At 47.7% G+C, this 25,734-nt stretch overlaps 2 protein-coding genes across 2 annotated transcripts in view; both read right to left on the minus strand.

Moving 5' to 3' along the window:
• The window catches only part of LOC135390066 (leucine-rich repeat neuronal protein 1-like), a 174,340-nt gene that overhangs the window by 112,382 nt on the left and 36,224 nt on the right, over nt 1-25,734 (minus strand). The gene's annotated exons all lie outside the window — the stretch shown is intronic.
• Nucleotides 24,338-25,474, minus strand: LOC135389222 (uncharacterized protein K02A2.6-like). Its single transcript, XM_064619287.1, has one exon. The coding sequence runs from the start codon at nt 25,472-25,474 to the stop codon at nt 24,338-24,340; it is 1,137 nt and encodes a 378-aa protein (XP_064475357.1).

Consider the following 25,734-nt stretch of genomic DNA (forward strand, 5'->3'; position numbering starts at 1 on the left):
TGACTGTGTCGGCTCCAAACGGCGATTTTAACTTCTTGGTTGTGACAACTTTTGTATAGATGAATCTGATCGGTCCGTATCTTCACTACATATAGCACGCTGCTAGCCAACTATCATCTCCAATGACAACGTTCTAGCTCCTGATTTGTTGATAACGTCAGGCGTAGCCTATTATGTTGATCCGTTATGTACTGCATTATGGCTACAAAATAGGCTCCGCATCCCGTTTTCAACAAATCAGGGACGAGAACCTTGTCGTTCGGGATGATGGTTGGCTAGAAACGTGCCATGTAGTGAAGTCCTTAGAAGTCGGCCCAGGACGCACATTCCCCCCGGGCGTCAGTCGTGACGTTGCCCACGCATGTGTGAGGCCGGCAACGGCGAGCCTTTTCACCACCACCACCACCACCCATTTCTCACCACCACCAACACCATTTTTAAGAGTGCAGTGCAAAGCAGAACGTTATGTGTACCTCTGCGTTCGCGCCTGATTGGGTGCTACCATTCTTCAGATGACGTAACAATGGATAGAGGTATCTGGATGGCGGTGCGTCTACTCGCCCGTATCCGGAAAAAAGTGCGTTTTCGTATTAACGCTGCACACGTTATGAATGAGAAGTATTGAACAATAAATTGTAAATGGAATTACAAAGCGTAGAAGAACAATATTACACCTATTACACGCGTAAATAAATACCTGCAGAAAGGAGTTCCTACCTCCTTTAATGCGATTTTTTATCACGTTAGGTAAAACACACGTAGTGTGTATGTTAAAGGAAAACCAATGTGCAAAAATTTTCTCCTCGCGAGATGAAAGAGGTCGTTACCTTGACATCAACACAAAAGGAACGAGGTTCATTGGTTGCGTCGTCTTTCCCTCTCCCTCTTCTGTTCAAGAAGGCCGACAATGAGGAGCGGGCTCTCATTGGTTTCCTCAAACGATTTGAACAATCATTGCAAGATATCGTTTGAGGAAACGAATTCGAGGCCTCTCCGTATTGCTGCTCTTCTTGAGAATGAGAGAGAAAGGAATATAGGCGTAAACTGCGTTTTTTCTATCGATCATAAACCACGAGCGACGCAACCGACGAAACCCTTTCCTTTTGTGTTGATGTCAAGGGAACGACAGCGTTCGTTCCACGAGAACTTTCTCCACGTTAGTGTCTCTTTAAAGGGATGCGACACTTCGCCACAACTTATGCCAGAAAAATTTAAAAAATGGTTATTTGCATCGATGTGAATTTGCATTCAGAATTTGACAGAAAAAAAACAGTAATAAACTCACAGATATCGACATTGCAAATACCCCAAATCCTCCAGTTGTGACATCGCAACCATGCATCTCCACCAGAGTAGGGCCCGCGGGGCAGATAACGTGCTTACGGGAATCAATTGGGATGGTTGAACCTTTCCCTCAGGACTCTAATGTCGAAGGTCGATGCCGAATATCTTTCTCGAGGGGTTTCGATCCAGAGTGTAGTACAATGCACGCATATGATGCGAGGAATCACATATGTCACAGCAGAGTCACCAGCCAAACGCTGACGTTAATACATTCTCTTCTAACAACCCCATGTCAATGAGTGATTCCATACAGACCTCCACTTTCTCTTAGACTTCATCGTATTGGGGCGTTTTTGAGAGCACAGTGTCTATATGCCGGTCTGTCCCCTCTGCCTCGTGCGTTCATTTCATTTCATTTTTTAAAGCATATTCGGAGCTGTTTCTTTCGCATAATTGAATTTTGTGTAATCTTGGTTCCAGCGGTCGAACTCCTAATGTCCCAATAATCAACACCACGTCTAATTTCGTAGATCAAATAAACTCCGGTTCATTCTCCGATTTCCCTTTATGACACGTACACTTCTCAAGTACTGCTCGTGCACTGCCTCATGTTCTATACCATGTCCAGGCACGGGGAGCTTGTTGTGTGTTAATTTTCCCCTGTCTCGAGTCTCCTCATTGTCATAATGCAATCAATTTGGCGGAGGAATTATGAATAATGTAATGACATTACATTTCGCTTGATAGTGTGATGGCGTTATTCATTACTTGGCGTGAAAGTTCACGCGTTGTCGAAAGCCAGCAGTCACAAATTGTGCCTGGCACAGACAAGGAAACCTCCAGCTGGTTCTTCCCAGTCACTTTTGTCACTGACCAGGTCATCAAGAGGGAGGACAGAGCACATGTGGTGTCCTTGAACATCAACTCCTCATATACCTGCGTTATATATCTTACCTATGGTTGCACATTTAGATAGCGCATAGTGCTCTCATTTCTCAACGAAATTATCGGTACATAGTCTAATCATCCCCCCTTACAATATGCGCTCCAAACACGACAGGGAATGCTGTGTTAGAGACTTCTCGGAAAATGTAATGCCAAGGCAATGCCATTATTTCAAGAACATAATGGCATTAGTAACGCATTACTACTCAAAAACAAGTAATGAGTCATGTAATGGATTGCCTTCTAAAACCCTAATGACTAATATCAATGCAACCACAACATAAAAGCAACTTCCCCTCCTCTGAATTATGTCTCACTCAATTCGCCTCGGCTCTAACGGTTTTACAACGCCACTTTAAAGTATAAATACCGTCCGCCAGCTGTGTCTGCATGCGCGATTCCGGCAGCTGTAACGGGAGACGATCCAATTAGCCCTCTTCTTTCCATTTCTCCCGGCAGGTAGCTCATTAGTGCGGCCCCGTCCCCGTACAAGAAGTGCGGTTTATAGCGTGCATATGCGTGAAAATTTGATCGCCGCATTAGCTTTATTGCTTTTGTTCCAGCGCGGTTGCGCTTAATAATTCACCTCGGTCCCGACCTTGCGGTGTGGCCCCATCGCGCATCGCCGAGGAAAATGCTGTACACGCGTCGCCGTGCGGTTCATTGCAGCGTGGGTCGTTGTTGGCTTTTGTCCTGTTTGTTTACACAGGAACCGCTGCTATTCGGAGCTGCGCTGGCCCGTTCGCGTAAGCGCCTTTTTTATTGAGTGTTAGGACACATGGTTGCGCGCGCCCGTGGTCGCAGAGCGGGTGATATGTAACCGGCTCAAATAATGCTCGTTTGATTGGAAGGAATGGCTGCGTTGCGTTGCAAGGGACGGCTCATGAGGATGATGGTGATCAATGCCACTTTTGTTATAGTCGTTTTTCGGGAATCTCTTCATGGTCCTTTCAACGTTTCTGATTGGCTATACCGCTTGCAAAGCGTAGTGCGTATACGGTATTGTGTAGTTTCCTAGAAGCAGGAATTTTGTTACTTTTTTCTGCTTTTAAAATTTTGAGACCTAAAACGCAGTTCTGTTGTTCCACTTCGAGTAAAAATGCCTTCTGAAGTTCATTTCCAAGCATCACCGACGTCCCGACAGGCAACGGAATATAGGTTATTAAGAACCGGCAGGAACTTTTATTTTTGGATTCATAATTTACTGAGGCAAGCTGGAAAAGTTTCGGTGTCTGTCATTCCCGCGATATTTGTTTTTGTTTTTTTCTTTGAGCAGCGGAAATATCGTACTTCTAAGCGTAACCCCGTGGACCTGACCAAGGAAGCCTCGTCAACTATTACTCTTATCCTTCAGTAATGTATACAACTGTATACGAGGATATGTACACATAATATGTGTCCAATATGCAGGGCCAATATCCATTCCGTACTTCGAAGACAACGGCGCTGGAACGAAAACGCTACGCCGTATTATTGTTTGCACTGAGGTAGCCAGACCGACTTTGTCGCGAAGTAGGTCCCAACCTTTTTTTCTCGTCCACGTGATCGTCATCATCATCATACTTTGCTGTCATGCGAACAGCCAACAAGATCATCAGGAGAACGGCTATACATAGACAGGTAGAGAAAAAACAGTGTCCTGTCTATCGACAGCTTGACTGCGAATGTCCTCGGAGAAAAAAATACCACCGCTTACATATTTCCTATACTGTCTTTTTTGGGCCGTTGGAGGCAATATTAACTGTTGCTTTTGTCGCAGTGTGCGTTGTTGGTCTTGATATCGCCTTCGCAATTCCCGTTACGTTACCACTGAAAAAATACATATGTATATATAAAACTTTTTTTTTCACGACGCCAAACTAAAAATTTTAGCTTCACGGCGCCTCAGGTCGTTCGAACCCTTTTTCAGGAACGCAAACTTCGAACGCATGACATCAACTTCCCATTCATCATTCCTTCATCAATCCGTCACTTTCGTTTTGCGAGGACGTGTTTGCCTTTAACCGAAATTTAAACGAAAAGAGAAACGTGGAAGCATATAACAACGATCGTTGCAAAAACGTAAAATGGAAGCGGATGCATCGACGCACAACTCTGCCGATATAGCTTATAGGGCTATTGACAGCAAAGTGCCCCTTCAAAGAATGGCGGAAATCCCCCCTTGGGTGGGACTATATCCCGGCGACGATGTTTAGAAAAAACGTTTATACGCTTGGGTAGGTTTGATTTGGGAGGCAATTTTCAAATCGCTGCAACTTGTGCACACTTTGCATCGTTTGCATGGGAATGTGCATGCATGCGTCGATGCATTTATTTTGTGCTCCATCATTTTGCTACTTGGAAATGTTCATTGTGTAAGCGATCTCAGACACATCCCCATAACTTTGTGATACGCCCGGTGATGGTGGTGGTGGTGGTGGTGGTGCTAATGAAAGAGCTCGCCGTTGTCGGTCTCACAGAGGTGGGCAACGTCACGACTAACTCTCTGGGGGAATGTGCGTCCTGGGCAGACTTCTAAGGCAACAATGCCGACAGCCTCGTCTGAGGAAAACCCACGAAAAACACCAGACAGCACAGCCGGCACCGCGATTCGAACTCGGATACAGTACCTCCCAGTCTCGACGTGACATGAGATACGCCCGACTTCAACAGTCTCATACTTCCTCGTGCTACGTGTGGTAATCCAAACACTACAATCTTTAATGTTTATCTTCAATGAGCCTTGCATAGTGTGACAATCCGGGCTTTTTGATAAAATCGGTTTCACATACTTTTTCCAATTTTCTAACAACAAAGGGACAGTGCGCCCTGTTGCTTGCAAACGGTCGCAAAAGCTCGTTTTCCCCCATAGTTGAAAGCCATAGAACTTTAGTTGACATGTACGCAGTGTCTCTCCGTGGGAAGGGTGACAACTGCTCCCCATTTGATAGTGTTGTTTTCCCCTAGAGGCAGCTTTGTGTAGAAGGCAGCATAACTGTATGTTAGCGGAAGCTGCGTTCTTCGAATGCAGTGTCGGACGCACATGTGTCCTTGGTTTTGCGTACGTGGCTGACCCGGACTGTGACATGGCGCGGGAAGGTTATAAAAACCACGGATGACTTCGAGAGAGGGTGAGAGTCGCCTAAACAGTCAGTCGTAGTTTGCGTCGATGGTCGGAACAAGCGAAGAGTCATCGATATGTGATCCAGAGCGGGAGCCCGGACGGATGCCCGGAAGGAGATGGACGACGGCGGCGCCTTGATGCCTCGAACCTACCTTCGACCTGAGGGTTCGTCCCGAAGTCTCCTTCCACCAGCGCTGACGTCCGGGCAACCGAAGTTTCGACCTAGAAGCCCACCTGGCGGTGACTGACCGGAAAGAGGTGCACCCGACGACGATGCGGTGAGCGGAGAGACGGATCGACGGGGGCGGTAGCCGTGCACCTTGGACCGAGCTTCCAAGTGGGACGTTATGCCTGCCGCCAAGTCGCCGTCTTCGCTATTGTTTGACGCGGCCGTGGACCAAGAATGGAGACCAGAGCGGATGAAGATCGACGGAAGCAGCAACCGAAAGCCACAGCATGGAAAAGTCGTCTTCAGAGCTCGTCTGCCACGCCATCGTCCATGGCCTGGTGAAGATGTGGTGTCGTCAGGGTGCGCAAAGTCAGGGTCAGTCACTCTTGCCGCTTGTTGTCTCTCCCACGTTTGCGCATGTTTCCCGCGTTCATTCCCCGCGCGTATTCTATAATTGTTCATTTACAGTATATCATGCCATATAGCTAAGTGGTGTTCGGTTTATATCATGTGTGTTGTTGCCGCGTTTGTGTTATCCATCATACGAACTGAATAATGGCGTAGCGTTTAGTTCCGTTCATTAAATCATCTTTTGTTGTTGTTAACGAAGTGCGTGGTGTCATTCCTTCTCGCCTCTGCGGGTGCCCACGCTGAGTGTATCCCCTTTTCTTGGTGAATTTTGTGGTCCGTCCCCTTCGGCTACGGCGAGGGACGTCACAATATCTATGGGTATTGTGCAAAACGCGTTTAAATGCGGTAGATTGACTGGTTGAAAGAAAAAAACACACACACACGCCTGTTTGCTTTATAGGGCCGTCGTTGAAGGTGATTTTTTGGCTAAACTTTTTTTGAAATGCTATTAAATAGTTTCATTGAGAACCTTTTAACGTTTCCCTCCCTGTCTTGATTGGAATATCTGGTGTGCAACATTCCCATCAAGCGCGTTCCGTTAAGTCCACGAACTGGACCGTGTTTCGCTGCACCGTTGAGTCGGCCCTTGCGAACCAGCCAGTCAAGACTGCACCTATCTCTGCCTTTTGGCGAACCGTAGTAGATGCTGTGAAGTGTGAATGATACCTCTACTGAACGACGTCTGCCAGTTTCTTTTTCGGCTGTGGATGCTGAATGCGACAGATTGCGCGCTGTCCGTCGCCGTGCTGAACGGAAGGCTCGCCGCACCCGTCTTCGCTGACACCTTGTTGAAGGTCGACGAATCAAGAAACTCGTACACTATCACTTGGTTGAACTTGCCGCTGCTCGCTGGCGCAGTTTTGCAACCTCTCTGTCTCCGCGCACACCGCTATCAAAAATATGGAACGTGATTACGTGAACGTGAACGTGGAACGTGATGAAACGTGGGGCTTTCGACACCAGTGGTCCAGTGGCACCCATTTCAAGCCCTTGCAATTGCCACCGCTCGTTCGGAACGCCAGGTTCCGAACGACTATTGTGCCCTCCTCACCACAGGGACCGGGACTGCCATACCACTGTCACCGGACTCGTCGGCTCTTGCTATCGCAGTTGTCCTGGACACTTCGCAAGAGTCCTCTCTGGGCGGTCCCTTCACCCCCACGAGTTAGTCACTGCACTTCGGATATCCCCCTGTCATACTTCGCCTGGGCCTGATAGCATCACCTACACTCTTAGATTTCAACAAATCAGGGCCGATAACGATATCATTCAAGATGATGGTTGGCTAGGAGCGTGCTATGCGGTGAAGTTCATTTTTAAGAGTGTACAAGCACTCCAGAATCTGCCCCAGTGTGCCCGTAGTACACTGCTGACGATCTACAACCATTGCTGGCGAGATGGAGCAGTCCCAGGTGATTGGAAGCTTGCTATGGTGGTGCCTTTCTTGAAGCCTCTGCCAACTTCCGAGGTTAACATAATTTAAAATCGATTCTGCGGCCAGATGTGCTTCTGCAGCTGGGTCTGTCACTTCTGTCTTGCTTACCTAGTCTGTCTGCCGGTTAGCCATTCGCCCATACTGCACGAATAGCTCTCAGGCTTTCTTTCAAGACGTTGTCAGGACGAACTCTTTTCTGCGCTCGATTGACGCTACGATGGCCCACACACTGGTAAGCTGCTACCCCGGGGAGGAAGAGTCCTTGCTCCACAGGCTTCGACTGAATGTGGCGTGGACTGCACTGCTCCTCTTTAAGATGGGACACCTTTCGTCACCCATCTGCCCCACAAGTCATGTTGAAGGAGACATTCCGCACCTGCTGCTCCACTGCACCCGTTACCGGCGACATCGCTGTCTCCTACGGTCGCGCCTCGTTCGCCTCACGATTTCGGACTTTTCCCTAGCTCCGTTGCTAGGCCCCACACAACATAGTCAGGTGACAAAGGCACTTGCTCAGTTCCTGTGGATCTGTGGCCTTCTGGGTGAAATGTGACCAATTTCGTGGTTGTTATAGTATATAATAGCAAGCCACCGTAGCGCAGACTAACCTTTCTCTTCTCTTTTTATAATAAACATATACCCCCTTTAATGTTTCGTGAAATTCTTTATTTGCTGATTTTTCGCATTGCTACGTTGGTGCCTATACGCAACTTCAGCGTACCACAAAAACAGTCTGCCATCCACATGGCAGGCCTCGGTAGCTCCGCCGGTGACGTGTTGGTTTGCGGACCCCAAGATCGCGGGTTGGATCCCGGCCGAGAGCGTTAGGAATGTGGAGGACGTAAACATTGCCGCAGATTTCCGGAGCACCTCAAGGTAACCCCAGAAGGTCGATATTCTCCGCAGTCCTATACCCTGCGGCACGGGCAGCATGTCGCCACATATATAGGCTGACACGTCTCACGTGTCTCCAGTTACATATTTTATTATTTACCGACCACATGGCAGTGGTACTCTCACGTGGTAACAAACCCACAGGCAGACCTACACCATGGCCGGGCCCCATAAAGATACTTCTCTTTTCCGATTCCGTGTTATAGCGCCAAGAAGCCACTGTGGCTATGAGCTGTGTGGCGTGGACAGATGGAGAGAGGACAGTAGGAGGTGTGAGGGGCACGGGTGAGGGGTATTCTTTAATATGAGAATGGCTTCTTTTTCATAATGCTGATTTGTTGAAAACGGGAGGTGTACGCCTTTTTTGTGACACTTATGATGTTCATCAATGTAAAAAAAAAGCGTACGCCCCCGTTTTCAACAAATAATTGCAGCTAACGATAGCATTCGAGATGACGGTTTGCTAGGAGCGTGCTATGCGGTGAAGTTCATTTCTAAGAGTGCAGTCTCGGCGTGGAATCCCATCATCTCTTGAATCAGACCTTCACCGCATAGCACGGTCTTAGCCAACCACTGTCCCCAATGGCATCGTTCTGTCCCCTGAGTGGCTAAAAACGGGAGGCGAGACACTTATGCAGTATGATAATTGATAATGATAATGATAAATAATGATAATCATAAAAAAGGCGTACGCCTCGCGCTTTCCACAAATTAGGAGCGATACCGGTATCATCCTGTGCAATGGTTGGCCTTCACCGTGCTATGTGGCGACGTTCTGTTTAACAGACCATACTCCATAACTTCCGCACTGGCCAACTCTCAACTATTCAAGATCGGCTCTAGGGGTGACGCCCGCTGTGGCCACTGTCAACAACCTCAAACAATCCAACACATCCTGCGAGACTGCCAAGCGTACACTGTTAAAACAGAACTTCACCACATAGCACGCTCTTAACCAACCATCATACCGAATGATATCATTCCGTGTCACGATTTGTTCAGAACAGGGGGGAGGCGCCTATCTGGGAGGCGCCATCATTCCGAAGTATAACATTTTGTGCATTGATTTTTTGAAAATGGGAGGAGGTGCCTATCTGGGACAAGATAATCTGTCCCAGATAGGCACCTCCTCCCATTTTCAAAAAATCAATGCACAAAATGATATACTTCGGAATGATGGTTGGCTAGGAGCGTGCTATGTGGTGAAGTTCTGTTTTAACAGTGTACCATCCTGCGCGCGAAGCCCATCTCCCTCGCTCCACCTACACTCTTAAAAATGAACTTCACCGCATAGCACGCGCCTAGCCAATCATAATCTCGAATGATATCGTTATCTGCCCTGATTTGTTGAAAACGGGAGGCGTACGCCTTTTTTTGTGACACTTATGCTGTTCATAATTGTCACAAAAAAGGCGTACGCCTACCGTTTTCAACAAATCAGGGCAGATAACGATATCATTCGAGATTATGGTTGGCTAGGCGCGTGCTATGCCGTGAAGTTCATTTTTAAGAGTGTAGGGTACGCTAGCGGACATCCTCTAACCCGGTAGTTCTTCTCCCGAACGTTCCGCTTAAGCGACCAACCTTATTCTCTTTCTGCAGAAGGCAGGTCTTGCTCGGCGACTCATCTAATACTATGCCCTCTCCGACGAACTCATGCACCCTTCATCCTCTATCCTCCACCCGTCCGTCCTTCTTTCTTCCTTCTGTTTCTTTCTTGTTTGTTTGCTATAGTCGTGACGGCGCCCACTTCTGTGTGGCCAATAACGGTGAGCCCGTCCTGCCATTACACCCCCCCCCCCTTTTCTGTCTCAACAGTGACAGACGTGGTCTGCTGCGTTAGATATGCATGGAGATCACGCTTGCAGATAGGATGCCATGCAGTCCGACCAGCCATCTATCACAGGATGCTTCAAATATTGACGCTATTAAATACCGCATGAGAACATCATCCAACCTGGTGCTGACAGACCACGTTATCACCACCAGCTTGATCGCCCCTCACGTCTAGATTACGTGTCGCCCGTCAGACGATGCGGAGGAAATATAGGCCCGCGCATAAAAATGGTTCTGCCGTGACATTGAAGCACGACATGTCAGGAACCTAATATCGGCATTCTCCAACTTTGCCTTTCCGTATACTGTGGGATGTTTGTGTTGTCAGATGCCGACCGTATGAGAACTCCGAAGACAGCTCAAGAAATATGGACGCTTTCCTGGGGGACTCGTGTCTCTTCCGTCATACTATTTCAGTAATATTCAAATACATGCATGAGGTACTTTGTGTCAGAATGGATAACCGGATAAAAGCGAGTCGGTTATATGGGATGCTCAAGCGGGCTCGCAGGTGCGGATGGCTAGCCTTTACGGCTTGAAGTGCTACCGTATTGAAACTGAAAAATTCAGTTTCAATATGGTCGTTTACCCAATGTACAAGTACCATAGGACAGACTCCTTCTGTTCTGCGCTGCGAAAAAAAATAATAACAAAAATGTAGTCAGAGCAACGATCAGATTGATGTATAGGCTCATTTTCTTTATTTTCTGTTTTTTTTTTTTTTTTGTTACGCTGAAGAATTGTGGTCTTTCTTCACCTGTGCAAGAACCAGAGCATATACGATATCACGAAATGAGTACTCCATCAATCAGAGTCAAAAAACAGGCACGTATACTGCGCGTTATAAAAGGAAAAATAATGCGGACGTTGTCGTAATGCAGCTGATATTGGTTCCCTGACACAGTGTCACGCCATACAGGAAACTCATTTGCCTTGGGCGGATTCTATGCCAGTGAAAGCAATTCCGGCGAATGGGATACACAAAGGCTCATTCCTACACCCACACAGAAAACTAATTTTCTCCGACGTTCGCGGTGAGCAACATTTGCGTCAAGATTCGGTACATTTTCTTCGTATAACGTCAGATATATCGCATATATCGCCCCTAGTCAAAACGAAGGAGAAATATTGAACTCATTTAATATACAGAAGTCAAAATGTGTCGAATCTTGTAGCTTAATCTTTCACACGACGAATGCTCCTGTACACTTTAATTTAAGGTTCCTCAAGGAGTCAATCCTCTCCCAATCTTAATGAAAGCCGCGTTTTAATATCTCTGCCACATGTAATAACATATCTGTAAACAATCTATCTCGAGGAAATGTCTCGCGCGGAAGGAAATCCTAGGTACAAAACAAACCGAAAGGAAATTGATTAGTGGATCCCCGCGAGAACGCGATCAAATACTTCCGGCTACTTCAGAGTAAGCCTAAGGAGTGAGATATTAGGATGTCTTCGGAAGTGAGGGTCGTCTCTCGCTTCCTAATATGCGAGGAATCGCGTCTGTTGACCTTGGCAAACGAAAGACCTCGTGTACTTCGCGCAGCATCATGTAGCTTTATTTTACAAGAAGATAGAGGGGATCGATAACGTGCTGAACAGCACTCTAGCATCGTAGCTGAGAAATACACGGCTGAACCTTTAAACACGTCACACCTAACCCTTTAAATACCATGCCAATGATGAGGACGGTGCCCAGAAGAAGAACAGTCTCTGTTCGAAATATCGGCGGCTTCTGTCCTGAGGCAACTCCCTTCCTACGGCTGTGTTATAGTGTCCTATGATTGGATCTGGGAGGTTACTTACTGTGCTGATGAAGTGTTGACGATAAACGCCTTGTCAAATGGCGCAATGAAAGATTTTTTTTTAAAGAAGAAACCTGCACCCTTAAAGGTGATGGTGGTAAGGGAAGATCTCGCCGTTGTCGATCTCACAGGGGTGGGCTACGTCACGACTAATGCTCTGGAAGAATGTGCGTCCGGGGCCGACTTCTAAGGGAACTGTGCCGACATGTATCTGACAGCGTCTGAGGAAAACCCATGAAAAACCTCCTCATAGCACGCTTCTAGCCAACCATCATACCGAATGACATCGTCCTCGCCCCTGATTTGTTGAAAACGGGGGTGGTACGCCACTTTTTGTACCACTTTCAACCCCGTTCAACGAATCAGGGGGAGAACGATGTCATTCGGGGGATGGTTGACTAAAAGCGTGCTGAGCGGTGGTTTTCCGGAGGACTTTCCAGCCGAATGTCGGCACAGTTCCCGTTGAAGTAGGCCTAATACACAGACTAACCCTTTCCCAAGTCCTTCGTGCTGTGCACTCTCCATCTGTACACGTCTGAATGCCGCTCATAGCCACAGTTGCTTCGCGGCGCTAACACGAAATTTTAGAAGTCGTTTTTGAGATCCTGCACCGCCCTTTTAATTAAATACAGGACAGGTTAAGCCGAAACTCTTACTGCGGGTCTTAGGAGAGAAAAAGAAAACCGACAACAATAATAATCACGTAACAGTAATCACGTAATAACAGTAACCACGGCGTCAAAAATGGCAATTACGTGAAGAACTCGCGGATTGACGGCAAGAGACAACTGCGAACTGGAGTAGCCGGGCCAATGTTGAGTTGGGCCAACGTCTCCGTATTTTTCTTTTTTTATACCAACCAACCAATCAACAACTGCGGTGATGAGGGACGACATAGTGGTTAACCCGTGGATTATTTTTGCGCACCTGTGGGTTTTGGAACGTGCATCGAAATCTCAGAACAGCGTGATTGACGTGCCCGGAGAACAACGTGTCAACGGAACGTGTACCATAGTCCGCAAACGGCGTCGTCCTTGGCTGCGTTCGTGCCGCAACTTTAGAAACAGAAGGCGGATGTGTTACCAACAGATCCACACAGGCCGGCGGCACCAAAAATGATCCAACTGTCTATATCAGTGGTGAATTCTGTAGAAGCTGCGTGAATAACGAAAGTGGCCGTAGCGCCCTCCGACTCCTGGCAATGATAAGGGATCCGAGAAAGGGGGCGCGGTCTACGTTCAGAGGGTGCAAGAAAGAAACACGTGAGGTGGTGATGGAACAGCGTTCCGTAGTCGGCCACACTCAGGCAGCCAACGTCACGACCGTCGCAAGGGACTATAGTATCTGTATTTTGCATTCCCTCTATTGCGGGGAACACACTCCAATAGACCTTGTATTGCCGACTGTAGGATGGGACAAGCGTAAGCTCGCCCACATCACGCTTCAAAAATAAAGCGCCACCTGTGGCACGCAAGGGCTCATGGGAACTTACAGCGCCTTGAAGCATTACGAGACGCACAGAGGCGGAGGTGGAGGAAGAACAACAACATTCCCGGTGTGCACAGCAGCAGCGTCAGCCTGGGTAAACCATAACCGAATCAGAGGACTGAGCAGTAGCCCTCAAAGTTCCCATGGTGCTTTGCGTCGAACGCTCGGTGGCGCGCGCATCTTTTTAAAATCGTCTATTGGTCAAGCTGGCTGTATGAAGTCGCACCTATCATGTTACCTGACTCACGTTTTTCTACCAGCTCCCATGGCCTATGGATGGCATTCCACGCCGAGACTGGGAGGTACTCGGGTTCGAATCCTGGTGCTGGCTGTGCTCTCTGGGTTTTTTTCCTAGGTTTTCCTCAGACGCTGTCAGACATATGTTGGTACAGTTCCCTTAGAAGTCGGCCCAGGACGCCCATTCCCCCCAGAGCGTTAGTGGTGACGTTGCCCACCTCTGTGGGGTCGACAACGGTGAGCTCTTTCAGCGCTACCGCCGCCACTATCCAGAATTATAATTCGTTGAGAAGATGTCGAGCGCGTGCGGTCGTAGCAGCTTCTCGAAGTTACTGAACACTTCGTACACAACTCCTGTAATGGCATTGGGCCAATAAGCTCTACAGGCTAAACCATGACATGGTACGAACCGCTCGACTTCAGTTCAACTACAATGCGATGACGAGCGTTCACGCCGCTCAAAAGCCGGCAGACTTGTACGTAACGTGTTAGAATCAATTGACTTACTTGTAATCAATTACCTTTTTAGTAATTTTGCGAGTAATCGATTAGTTTTGCGAGCAAATAATTATTCGAGCAATGTGATTGCAATTTTGCGTAATCGATTACCGACTAATCGATTTCCTTTCGACTAAGCTTAATTTATTGACGAAACCAGCCCACAGGCTCCATCGCAGCCTTTCCTATCTGCTTACCTTTCCACTGCAATAGGTGGAGCCCATTTACAATTTAAGCATTCCGCACATGCATTCTGAGTGCCGCTCTCTGCCCCAACCTGCCGTATGTACCGCTTGCGACACGGCTGTCTGGAATCGCCTGTGAGTAGTTCTGCAGGCCAGATTTCTTCGCTTGCCCTCGGCGGTCTTGTTCCAATATTGTATTTAAAGAAAGACCAAATGCTGCACGTGTTTATTACTCAAAAGAAATGATCTTGCAACACCTGGAGATTTGATATGGGACAAACCACAGGGTGCTGATTTCAGACAAGCCTGTCGCAAGCAGTACTGTATAGGTCAAGCTTCGGACATAGTGAGTCACCTGGAATTTCCAAGTTAGAATGCAGCATAATGTGTTTGCATAAACAAAAGCTACTATCCTGTTCAAAGGCGGCGAACCCCAATCTGAGCAAGGGGGTCAAGGCATATGTAATTTCAAGAATTTTAATTAGCCATATCACTTATTATTATCGAAAGTAGCAGTCAAGGTAACGCGTTGCTTTTTCAGCCGTTACTTGACCAAAATTATAGTCGAGTAATCCGTAACGGTAAAAAAATTACTTGTATCACGAGAGTAATAGTAACGGTATTCAATTACATTTTTGAGTAACATGTACAAGTCTGCAAAAGTGACGACATCCGACAGTGGATGTCGCCACAGGATGGAGAGTCATAAATCCGTGTGCCGTATTCTTAAACAATACTCGATCCGATCCTCCACTGGAACTGCTCCTCTTGACTATTTCTGTGCATCAAACATCGAACGTGACTCAAAGCAACCCCCGAACGGAGGATATGCTTCGTGCTTTCCTCGGGTACTATAAACAGCAGCGCAGGAGTTTCCTTAAAACCCGACGGATTCTCAACTGGTGGAGGAGAGCATCTGTCCTCCACTCACTGGAGTCCAGCTCCGGTTGCAGTGTCGAATCGAGGATCGTGTAAGAATGGGGCGCTCTCTTTCTGGCGACGCAAAAATATCAGACAAAATGGCGTAAATGCAGGCTAGCTGGTGGATAAATTCCCATCGCTCAGGCTTGCTTATCATGCAAAAATATCCGCGGGCGAAACAAGGCGCTGATACCCAATGACCGGTTAGTGTTTCCGTCGATGATTCGATAGAAATGTAAACTTTGCTTAGTGTCACGCCACCCCATGACGTGTGTGACTTGTTGTCAAGAGCGAGCGACGGCGGCTTCACTATTGACCGCTAAAGGGTAGTTAGAATATCGTGGTATGTTAGCACGCGTCGACAACGCCGTTGACATTTGACAGGGCGATGTGCCTGGTGATAATAGGGATCGTCGGTGCCATAATATGGCGACTAATAGCCAACGGCGACTGCCGAAATAGCAGTTGCATCGCTTTCGGTTCAACTCCTTCATGTTTTTAAAGCAAGATTCGATGGTTCGTATATGCGATTGAATTCTGAACCATTGTCACCAGTGTCGTGGACGTAGGTACGTTGGCAGTCGGCAATGATCGTGATAGGTTCTATGTCTTTTTTTTTCCTTGCCTATTTTGCCTGTGACTCAATCTCATATACTATTAGAATGGCTTTCTATAGTCAACTGGTAGGACAGGTTGGACCACCGGTTGATTCCGTGGCAGTAGACAGTCGTAAGGATGGGCAGAGTTCGATGACTGTTCAACTCAACGTACCATTCTAATACAGACGAGGTACAGCGCTTACGTACATCGGCAACCCGTAGCACAACTCACCGGTATATCACATGGGTGAGGCTTCGAATCGTGTATTTCTCTTCAGATATGAGACCTTCCTACCTTCCTCAATACGTGTGCCAATGCAGCTGACAGCAGGAATTGTTAGTGTGGAAAAGGTGACTCACCGCCGTATATTTTTCCGTCCGAAGGCTCTCTTAAGCTTAGTGCGCTTCAAGAGGCCCTCTCCGTACTCTTGGCCAGTGAACTGAGCTCGTGCCAATCCCTGAGGGCATAGGAAGAATGGAACTGTTGATGTTGATGTTGAAAAAAAAGGGAGAGATTGAATTCATCACACGACGAATTCGGCTGCTTCCATAAAGCAAGAGCGTCCACCCACAGTCGCACACACATGTGTGTGCGACTGTGGGGGGACGCTCAGCTACAGTTGAAGGATGGAACGTAGTCCGATCCTACCGTGCTTAGCGCACATGCTTCATTGTGCGCTACATGCTAGCTACTGTCTCGGAACTGTGTTTCTTCAGCTCCACACACGGCAGGCGAAAGTGGCTTTTCTATTTCGTTCTCCTTTCTTTTTCTTTCTTCTTCTCTTTCCTTGTGTGTGTGTGTGCACTCTTAGAAAAAGAGTTTGAAAATGCGCTAGCCTCCTCGTTTACTGCCTCCATGGCGTCGCCCTCTGGTGTTCGGGTTTAACGCCGCTAGTTAACTCCTCGAGTGCAGCGCGCCCTCTCGGCTCGCAACGTCTGGGTGATAAGTCCCCACTGACTGCTGCCACCCTGTCAGCAGGGTTTAATATTGGCACCCATTCAACAACAACAACAACTACTACTACACAAATGACGATGGGATGAGGTTATTCACCGCAACCATTGCGGTACCATACCTCAGTGCATGTGGGCTAATATATGTGTGGGAAGAAGATTAAAACGATGAGGCATACACATCAAGGCCACTCATTCAAGGGGTTTAACCTTAACACCCTTTTGTCTAACATACAGGGTGTGTGCAGAAAAACATGACCCGCATTTAGGCACATAGCTTGTTGCCTACCTAACTAACGAACTTCCGGTGGCGCACGATGGCGCATTTATGCGTGCGAAATCTGCAGAAAAATTGTGGAAGCCATACTCAGCTTAAAAAATAAACGGAACAACGAAAACGTCGGCTTCCGTGCATCAGAATAGGGCAACATGGTGGACAACAGGGTGTATGCGAAAGGGCAACACGGTAAACGTAGGAGAGTTGTGTTCAGGTACCGCTAGGGGAGCTATCCGTGCATAAATCGAAACGATGTCCCACATGGATGCTCATCGGCAGTACCCCTAGCGGTGCCTGCACATAACTCTCCTCAGACCGAAATGCACTACCATGCACTGTCATGACAGCCCTATTCTAATGCATGGAAGCCCATGTTTTCGCACTCTGTTTATTTTTTTCAACTGAGTATGGCTTCCAGGATTTTTTTGTAGCTTTCGCACGCATAAATACGCCGTCGTGCGCCACCGGAAGTTCCTCGGCTAAGTAGACAACGAGTTACATGTAAAAATGCCGGTCACGTTTTTCTGCACACACCCTGTATGTGAAAGCCCGTTTCCACCTCAAGGGTATAAGTACTAAAACTTCTTTTTCTAAGAGCGTATAGCCCTTCGTATTCTGACGAATATGTCACATTGGCATGGTGTAATTATACAGAGAGAAAAGGCGTAGAAGAGAATAATCTCACTGCTGACGCTAGATATTTTTTTTTCTCTCTCTCTATGTCGTTCAAAGCTGCAACCTTGAGCTCAGCACATGGCAGTCTTCCAAGAAAGCCCTCCGTAAATGTAGCATAGCAAAAGCAACAAACGATTCCTAATGTATCGATCCATATAAGTCTATTGCAGAAAGAAACAAGCAGGAAGGATGTAGCACAGAGGAGCAACTGAGTGGAAAACACTAACCCATGCACATAATAATACCACTCAGCATGTCCCGATTCGTCACTCTTTGCGACTCGGAATAGCAAAAAGAGAAAAAGAAATAGAGAAGCAGAAACGATAGAGACCCACTCAAACGACGTCGACAACGCAAAACAAGCATGGAATCCTTCCGTTACAAAAGAGACGGGACCCTCATATCCAGTTGCAGCGACTGCATCAAACCAGAGTGTCTGCCCACGTCACTGCCTTGAACATAGAGACAACTCGCAGAGCGGCGGGAATAGAGTAAGAAGCTGGCGCTCTCTCTCTTTCTTTCATTCTTTTCTTCTTCGCCCTCCTCCACACTTTCCTTATCTGTAGAACACAGTCGAGCAGCTGAGTTGGACATCGTCAATGCCCTTGTTGCTTCCTTTCACCCGCAGAGCGCGAGATCAGTTGAGATGGTTTTTGTTGTGGGTGTTCCCCGCTCTCCTCGATAACCTCGATATTTCTTCGTTTCTGTGCCTATATAGGTTGGGCTGCGATCTAGGCGGAATCTTGCAAGCTGAATTTCTGGTGATTCTCGACCGTAAAATCGTTTGGAAGTTGAGTGTCTTGTTTGAGGAACGGAAGGAACTTTTATTCATGTTACGTTCTCTTTCTCAATCTCTACAACGGGATTGTTAGACGGAGTCCCGTGATACAGTCCCACCATCGGACGTGCACACAGAAAGAAAATGCATCGTGTGTGCTGTTGTGTATGGAGGAGAAAGTGAATGACAAGAAGAAATCATGCCCATAGAACTAGGACAAAATCAAAAGGTGCGTAGCCAAAGCTTGGGTAGAGCAGGTGACGATATCAACGCTCCAATTGCCCATTGTGTCTCGTAAACATGAAACGTGGTACAAGTTCAGCTATGGTTTAATTTCGTGGCTACCCGACGCTTCTGTGACCGACTTTTTACAGCGACATGTGTTTAGGACCCAATTTCATGAATATCCTGTCGCGTACGCGGCATCGCCGAAAACCCAGCGCTATGAAGCGAAGATATCACGAGAAACGGATCACGAAACAGATATCACGAGATAGTTTACAGCGAGAGCTGTTATCTTCTTTCTCGTTGATAACTTGCAACCTCGATGTCTCTGACTGGATGGTAAACGGAGTCACAGCCATCCTACACACACATCGACTTTGACGAAGAGGGTCTACCTCGTGTAGCTTGACCTCGTAGGAGACACAGGAGGCACATAAACAGCATTGTCGCTGTCGTTGATCTGATGCCATCGTAACTTCCATCATATTTCTCAGTTTTTTTTGCGTTATTTTTCTGTTCGCATACCGTCGGGGTCCATAAGCAAAGGCCTTCTATGTTAACATTTATGGAATATTTTTTGCCTGAATTACTAAAGATGTGCACGCAACTCCTCTCCAACGATGTCGCGCGTCTACATTGCAATGATGTTCCCCGCTTGCATTAAGTGTTTGCGCAATAGTGGTGCTCCATGCACGCTTTTTCTCAATAGCCGCCAACATACTCGTCTCACGTTGAATGCGCCATCCGAGAAAAGGCGCGCTGTTTGAGGCTATCGACCGCATCCGTCTCGAGGAGCGGAGTTTGCTGAGGCCAGTACGGAGTCATTTTAGAGCTCCTTTTTATTTGCCCCAAACAAAAAAACGACAGAAACTTGCGGCTTCCCGCGGACGTTCTCCAAGCAAACTGCTCCACATTCCTTCACAGCGCGTTCGATCCGAGCCCGACGTACCATCCGCATATCAAAGACATCCCCTTCTTTAAAAAAAGAAGAAGCAAAAAGAGGGAGAGGAAAAAGGAAGAAAGTAAAGGGGATGCTTTGAAATATTTATGTAAAGACGGTTTGCTTCTTCTTGTTCGGGATATTATCTTCGCTCCTTTGTGTAAGGAATGTTTAAATGTGAAAGTGCCAAGGAGAAGGAAGAAGAAGGAAAAGAGAGGAGTAGACTATTGAAGATCTCATGGGGATGAATACCTTGCCGTGCGTGCGCAGGGCGGCGGTAGAGGGTGGAACTTTCTCTGTTTCTCCCATGCGTTATGCATCATGTGACAGCAGCTAACGTCATGAAAGCACTCGAGAGACGACATTGAAAAAAAGAAAAAGCAAGCCTTCATTAATACGCACGTAGAGCTTGCGGCGCTAAAAGTTCTTTGGCATCACCTGCAAGGTGATCATGTTCTGAATTCGTTTTGATAGTTCTTTCTTCTGATAACTTCATGGCGTAAACTTATGGGCGTCGTACGAGGGCGTGATGAAGTTATCTGCACGTCCCACTTCCAGATACACAAACGTCATCTCGTCACCGTAAGACACAAGGAGCGAGACGAAGTAAACAATAATAAAGTAGACGAAGTAAACAATAATAGAGTAGACGAATTGTTGGGTTGTGGATCACGGTTAGTATCATTGAGGAACAAGAAGTACTAACGCGAAGCGTTCTCTTTGCGCGGGGTCTGAGCAGAGCTACGTCTACTACAAGCGTGAAATTTACAAAGGACTGTCTTAATTTATTTTCCTTGATTTTTCTTTTCTTTTTGGCAGGAGTGAAACTTGCCGCCTTGGCTGAGGCAGATCTGACTTCTTTCTTATGATGATTATTATTATTGAACATCATCCCTCCTTTCCCTTAGCCTCCCCTTGGAAACCCTTTGCCCTCCCCCTGGAAAAAATCATGAAAACACCTATGAAGCTAACGCAGCCCAGCATTCTTAATACAATACGATCCAACATCTCCCTACCTTTCACAAGATGGCGATTTCCAAATCAGTTAGGCGTCTGTCTGCTACTGCAGAACTGCTTCGTATGATGTTAGACGGATGCGTAGAAGGTGTTCTACACCACGTGACATCATGATTTTTAGTTTTAGAGTTCGCTATGTGGCTCTCTTTCACTTGTAGGCAACATTTAACCTTGAAAGGCTTGGCGTTAATTCTTAAAGCCTAGTGCTCCGGGTATGGAACTACATCCGAGAAATCTATGAGTGCGTGATGCAAGCATTAAGTGACCAGAGCCCATCATATTCAACCTTGAAGAAATGGTGCGTCAACTACGAGCGGTGATTTTGACACTCAACGCCAGAAGATCAGTGAGACCTCCAACGGCGTCGACTCCCGAAATTGTTGATTGTGTCCATGACTTCATTGTGGCAGATCGACGGATCTTTAGGACACTCAGAAACCTAGAAACCTCAGGCATAGCATTGGGTTTGTAATTCACGAAGAGTTGGGCATATGCGCCAGCTGCCATTCAAATGGGTGCTGAAATGGTTGTATGCCGATGAGGAGCAACGGCGAATGGGTGCCTCTAAGTTGATTTTGCTGCGTTTTGAGCACTCTAGTGACACTCTTCATGAGCGACTTGTTACGGTTGATGAAACATTGTTGCATATCACAATGACCCTGAGCAAAAACAACAGCCCATGAAATGGCGGCACTCGATGTCTTCGAGGCCGCAGAAATTCAAGACTCAAGGATCGTCGGGGAAGGTGATGGCCACGGTTTCTTGGGACAAGGAAGGTGTTCTGGAGGTGACTATCTCCAGAAGGGTGAAACAGTTAATGCAGCGTGCTACTGTAGCTTGCTCTGCTATTTAAAGTACGCCTTGAAAGAGAAACTGCGCGGGAAGCTACGGAAAGGCGTTCTTCTTTTGCAGGACAATGCACCGGCTCACAACGCAGTCATGACAATGTAGGTTCTGAAGCAGTTGTAATTTGAATTCATTGAACATCCGCCGTACTCACCGGGTTTTTTTTTTTTTTTCTTTCAGGTCTGAAAAAAGTTTGAAATGAAAGAGACCTGGAGGACTTGGAGGTGCTGGGAGGAGCCGAAGCATGTTTGGGAGAGCAGAAGTCCTTGATACATCGTCTTCTTTTTTGGGGGGGCTTCAGGAACGATGTTTCAAGTGCGTTGAACTTCGAGGTGAGTATGTCCGATTGCAATAAACGTTTGTGACTCTAGGCCGCCCTTTTTCATGTCGGACTGGTAACTTTTTACCGCCTCCTCTTAACTATTGTGTGTTACAGAAAGGCTAAGACATACCTATGCACTTCAGAGTTCCATATGCAGCGGCGCAGCCCAGGCGGGGTGGGGGTGTTCAAACCCTCCCGAAATCGTACCGTTGGTAGTGCATCTGTGAGATGGATACGAGGGGGAAATCCTCCTCCCCATGTAAAGTCCCCATAGAACGCCTCACATTATAATTTTCTGGCTACGCCATCGCCCACACGGCTGTCAGATCAGGTTTAATTAATTTACGGCGAACGTAAGACAGAGACTACAATCATAATCGCTCTCTGACAACCCACCAACCCGGTAACCAACATGTTATCCCCTTTTCTGAAGGGGATGACCAAGTGCTATCTGTAATACACGCCCCGCGTGTCCCGGCCTCCTTACTTCCTAAACTCTGTGCATAACATCCCTTCCATTCAGCAGGACAAAACCGCTCGCACAAAGCCCCTTGTTCGCAGCGACGTTGCAGAGCGCGTCACCAGAAGCTTATTAAAAGTTCCGTCACAGAGCAAAAGGGATGACGCGCGACATCGTACGAAGGAAAACCGGGAAGCGTTTTTTTCTCTCTCGTCGCACCGCCGGCATAGTTTGCCCAATCTATACTACGCGAACAAGTGTGGGCTCAGTTCCTCCCTTTACGTGTAACGTGGGACAGCGACATGGTTTTCCTGACGTCAAAACCGAGTGCGTACTTTAACGAATGCTGACGGCTCACAGTATTTTTTCGATATTTTTTTGCATGCGTGGAAGGCGCTGACAAAATTGGCCGCATAAGAACCAGATAACAATGGTGTCTTATCCGTCGTCGTAGCTTTTGCTGTGCGATGTTTTCGTGTGCAGAGTTTGGTGGGAGCTTGTCCGTGGCAGGCGCTTGAATGAGTAGGAGGAGGGTATGATGTATAGGGCGAAGGTGCGATCAGCCTGCGCTGAAGTGGCAACTCGGTGCACCCAGGGGAGGTGAAAGGGGGAAGGGTGAAAGAGGGAGGGGAGAGATGATGGCGGCACAGGAGAGGGAGGGGCGTGCTAACCCTCTTGCTCTGGGACATGGGTAGTTCAACAGGACTACCCACCACAGAAAACATGCGAGCATCCCTGAGTAGTTTCCATTGGGATGCTCCCTGTACCACGGTAACCGTCAGGATTACTGGCGAAGTTATCCCATGCTTGAATGAGTAGACGGAATGTTTTGCGCATCTTCCAGAGCGTAAGAGAGGCAGTGATACTCTGGTGCCTATGGGGTACACATTATGATTATAGTCTTAGGTGACCCGCGGGTACCCGCAGATAACCATTACCTTACTTAGGGTGCTTGTCCGGTTTTGCAATATTATTCCAGAGGTCGGATGCGGGTGTCATTTTGGACACCAGCACAGGGTCTGGTTGGACGTGGATAAGACATTTCAAAAACCCTGTTTCGTAATGTACCAATAACGCAGTCAACGGGTACAAGGAACCTTCCAGCCGCGGCGGACCCATGGGGGTGTGGCGATCGCCCATCACACACACACCAATATGAGGATCTGGATCAATGAACACAGTTCACACCTGTGTTTATTTTTCGTAACGAGTGGCGGGCCGGGTGGCGGATGAAATTTTGTGGGGGGAAATGTGCGGGTTGCGGGCGGATGTTGGTTTGATTTTGAAATGGAACGCGGGTTGCGGGTCGGTTGAGTGTCTTGCACCCGCGGATAGGGGTCGCATGCATGTCTAACTATTCCGACCTGAGCAGGACTGTAGTTCTGAGCACTCTAAGTGGGGCAATGTTTGGCACGTGCTATACGCCTATGCTGCGGGCTTTTCTGCTTATTCCAAGCGATTTGTTACCCAACAGGTTATGTGGAGCTTCATCGCTGGAGATGCGCTACAGTACCCCATGACGTATTGAATATCGTACGGGATCTGAATGGAGTGGATGGACCACACGCACACATACGTGTACAGGTGACGGTTGAAGAATACATCGTACACACGCACAGAGCGGACGAATGTCAGCTACACTATCCATGCTCAGTGGCTGCCGACAACTGCATTTGAGTTCAACTACCTCTCAGCGGCTATTGTCCTGAAAATCCATAGGTGACGTGCAAGACTACGCAAGGCAAGATGTGCAAGTTAGGTAGCTGTGTCGGTACAAAATCAATTTGCCTTCGTGCCTTCCAGACACATAAGAAAAATGTATTGCAACACGCTGTGCTAAGGAACACAACTATACCCATTATAAATATATCGGTCAACGATCCAACAAATAATTTTAGATAAGGGTACTGTGATAGCTGGAAGTCTAAAGAATACCAACATTAGACCTTGGGTTCCTGTTGGAGCAGTGTTTAATGTGCGACTGCCGCGGTCAGCTGAGAAACAGCTGATTGCCAGCTGAAGAATGCAGCACGTCACGCGGCTCGTTGTTCATCTTCCGTAACGTCGTCGTCATCCACTACATCCCTCCCTCCTAACGTTGTGAATTTGAAGCGTGCGGGAGATCTCCGACGACGCACAGGATATCTTCTGGTAGGGACAGGGGGCCGACGATCAGGAGACGCCATGGACGACGACGCAGGGAGGTCATCGTGAGGAAGTATCTCAGTTGGGTGCCGGGAGCTGAAGGCAAGACCCACTGGGAGATCTAATCGACCAGTTGGACGGGTTGTGCTCTCGACATCAGCATTTGGCACATCGTCCGCAGAGATTCTTCTCTTCAAGTGATCGGCGTGAACACGGCGGCGCTTCTTACCTTCCACGTCCACGTCGTATATAACATTACCTATGCGTCCCAAGACGACGCCCTTGATCCAGTGATGTTTTTGAGTTGGATCCTTTACCCAGACCTTTTCCATGACCTGGAAATTCCTGGTAGACTTGTTCTGTGTGAGTGGCATGACGACATCGCCACTTTCGCGCCGGGATGGTCGGACCAGGTCTAGAGTCATCCTGAAGAGTCTCTTGTTTAGCAGCTCGCAGGGTGACTTGCCGGTCGACACATGTGGGGTAGCTCTGTATTTCGCGAGAAACGTTCCAACAGGCTCCTCCTCCTTCCCAGCTTGAGCACGACGAGTGAGAATGTGACGGATTCCCCGTAGCTCCAAGAAGGATTTGAAATCAGCACTGGTGAACTGTGGGCCATTATCGGTCACCAACTGCTCAGGGGTACCCTGCCGCAGGAAGATTTCTTGGAAGGCCTTCAAGGTGTCAGTCACAGTCTGACGGCGTACTTGGACAACTTCCGGCCACTTGCTATGAGCATCTATAACCACTAGAAAGTGTTTCTTGTCGTACTCCGCAAAATCGGCATGCAGTCTCGTCCAAGGATGTTCTGGGCGTTCCCAACGGTGTAGAGGGACTGGTTGAATGTCATCTGCGGTTGAGGCACAAGATTCACAACTTTTGACTTTGGCTGCGATGTCGTTATCCAATCCAGACCACCAAACATACGATCTAGCGAGCATCTTCATTTTGGTGAGTCCTAGATGCCCTTCGTGCAGCACATCCAAGATACTCTTGCGGTACTTCGGAGGAATGACCGTACGCATTCCCAGTAAAATGCAGCCGTGAGAAATCGACAGCTCACTTTCACGGTGTAAGTAAGCACGAAGTTCCGGCTTGTCTTCCCCAGCAGAACGACCTTCTAGTAAGTGATGGGAGAGTTGGGCAAACACCGGGTCCTTTGCCGTCTCTTCTGCGATAGCAGACGCCGTTACAGGAAGCATCGAAATCGCTTCTGCCGAAAGAAGGTTAACATCTTCCACGTTTGCTATGTTGTCAGTCGCTATTGCACGGTCGAAATCATCAT

The sequence above is a fragment of the Ornithodoros turicata genome, chromosome 3 (genome assembly GCF_037126465.1).
Source record: "Ornithodoros turicata isolate Travis chromosome 3, ASM3712646v1, whole genome shotgun sequence".
Taxonomy (NCBI): Eukaryota; Metazoa; Arthropoda; class Arachnida; order Ixodida; family Argasidae; genus Ornithodoros; species Ornithodoros turicata.

What these genes read in the sequence shown, in the direction of transcription:
- LOC135389222 (XM_064619287.1), bottom strand. Translation starts at nt 25,474, where the DNA reads ATGCGTACGGTCATTCCTCCGAAGTACCGCAAGAGTATCTTGGATGTG.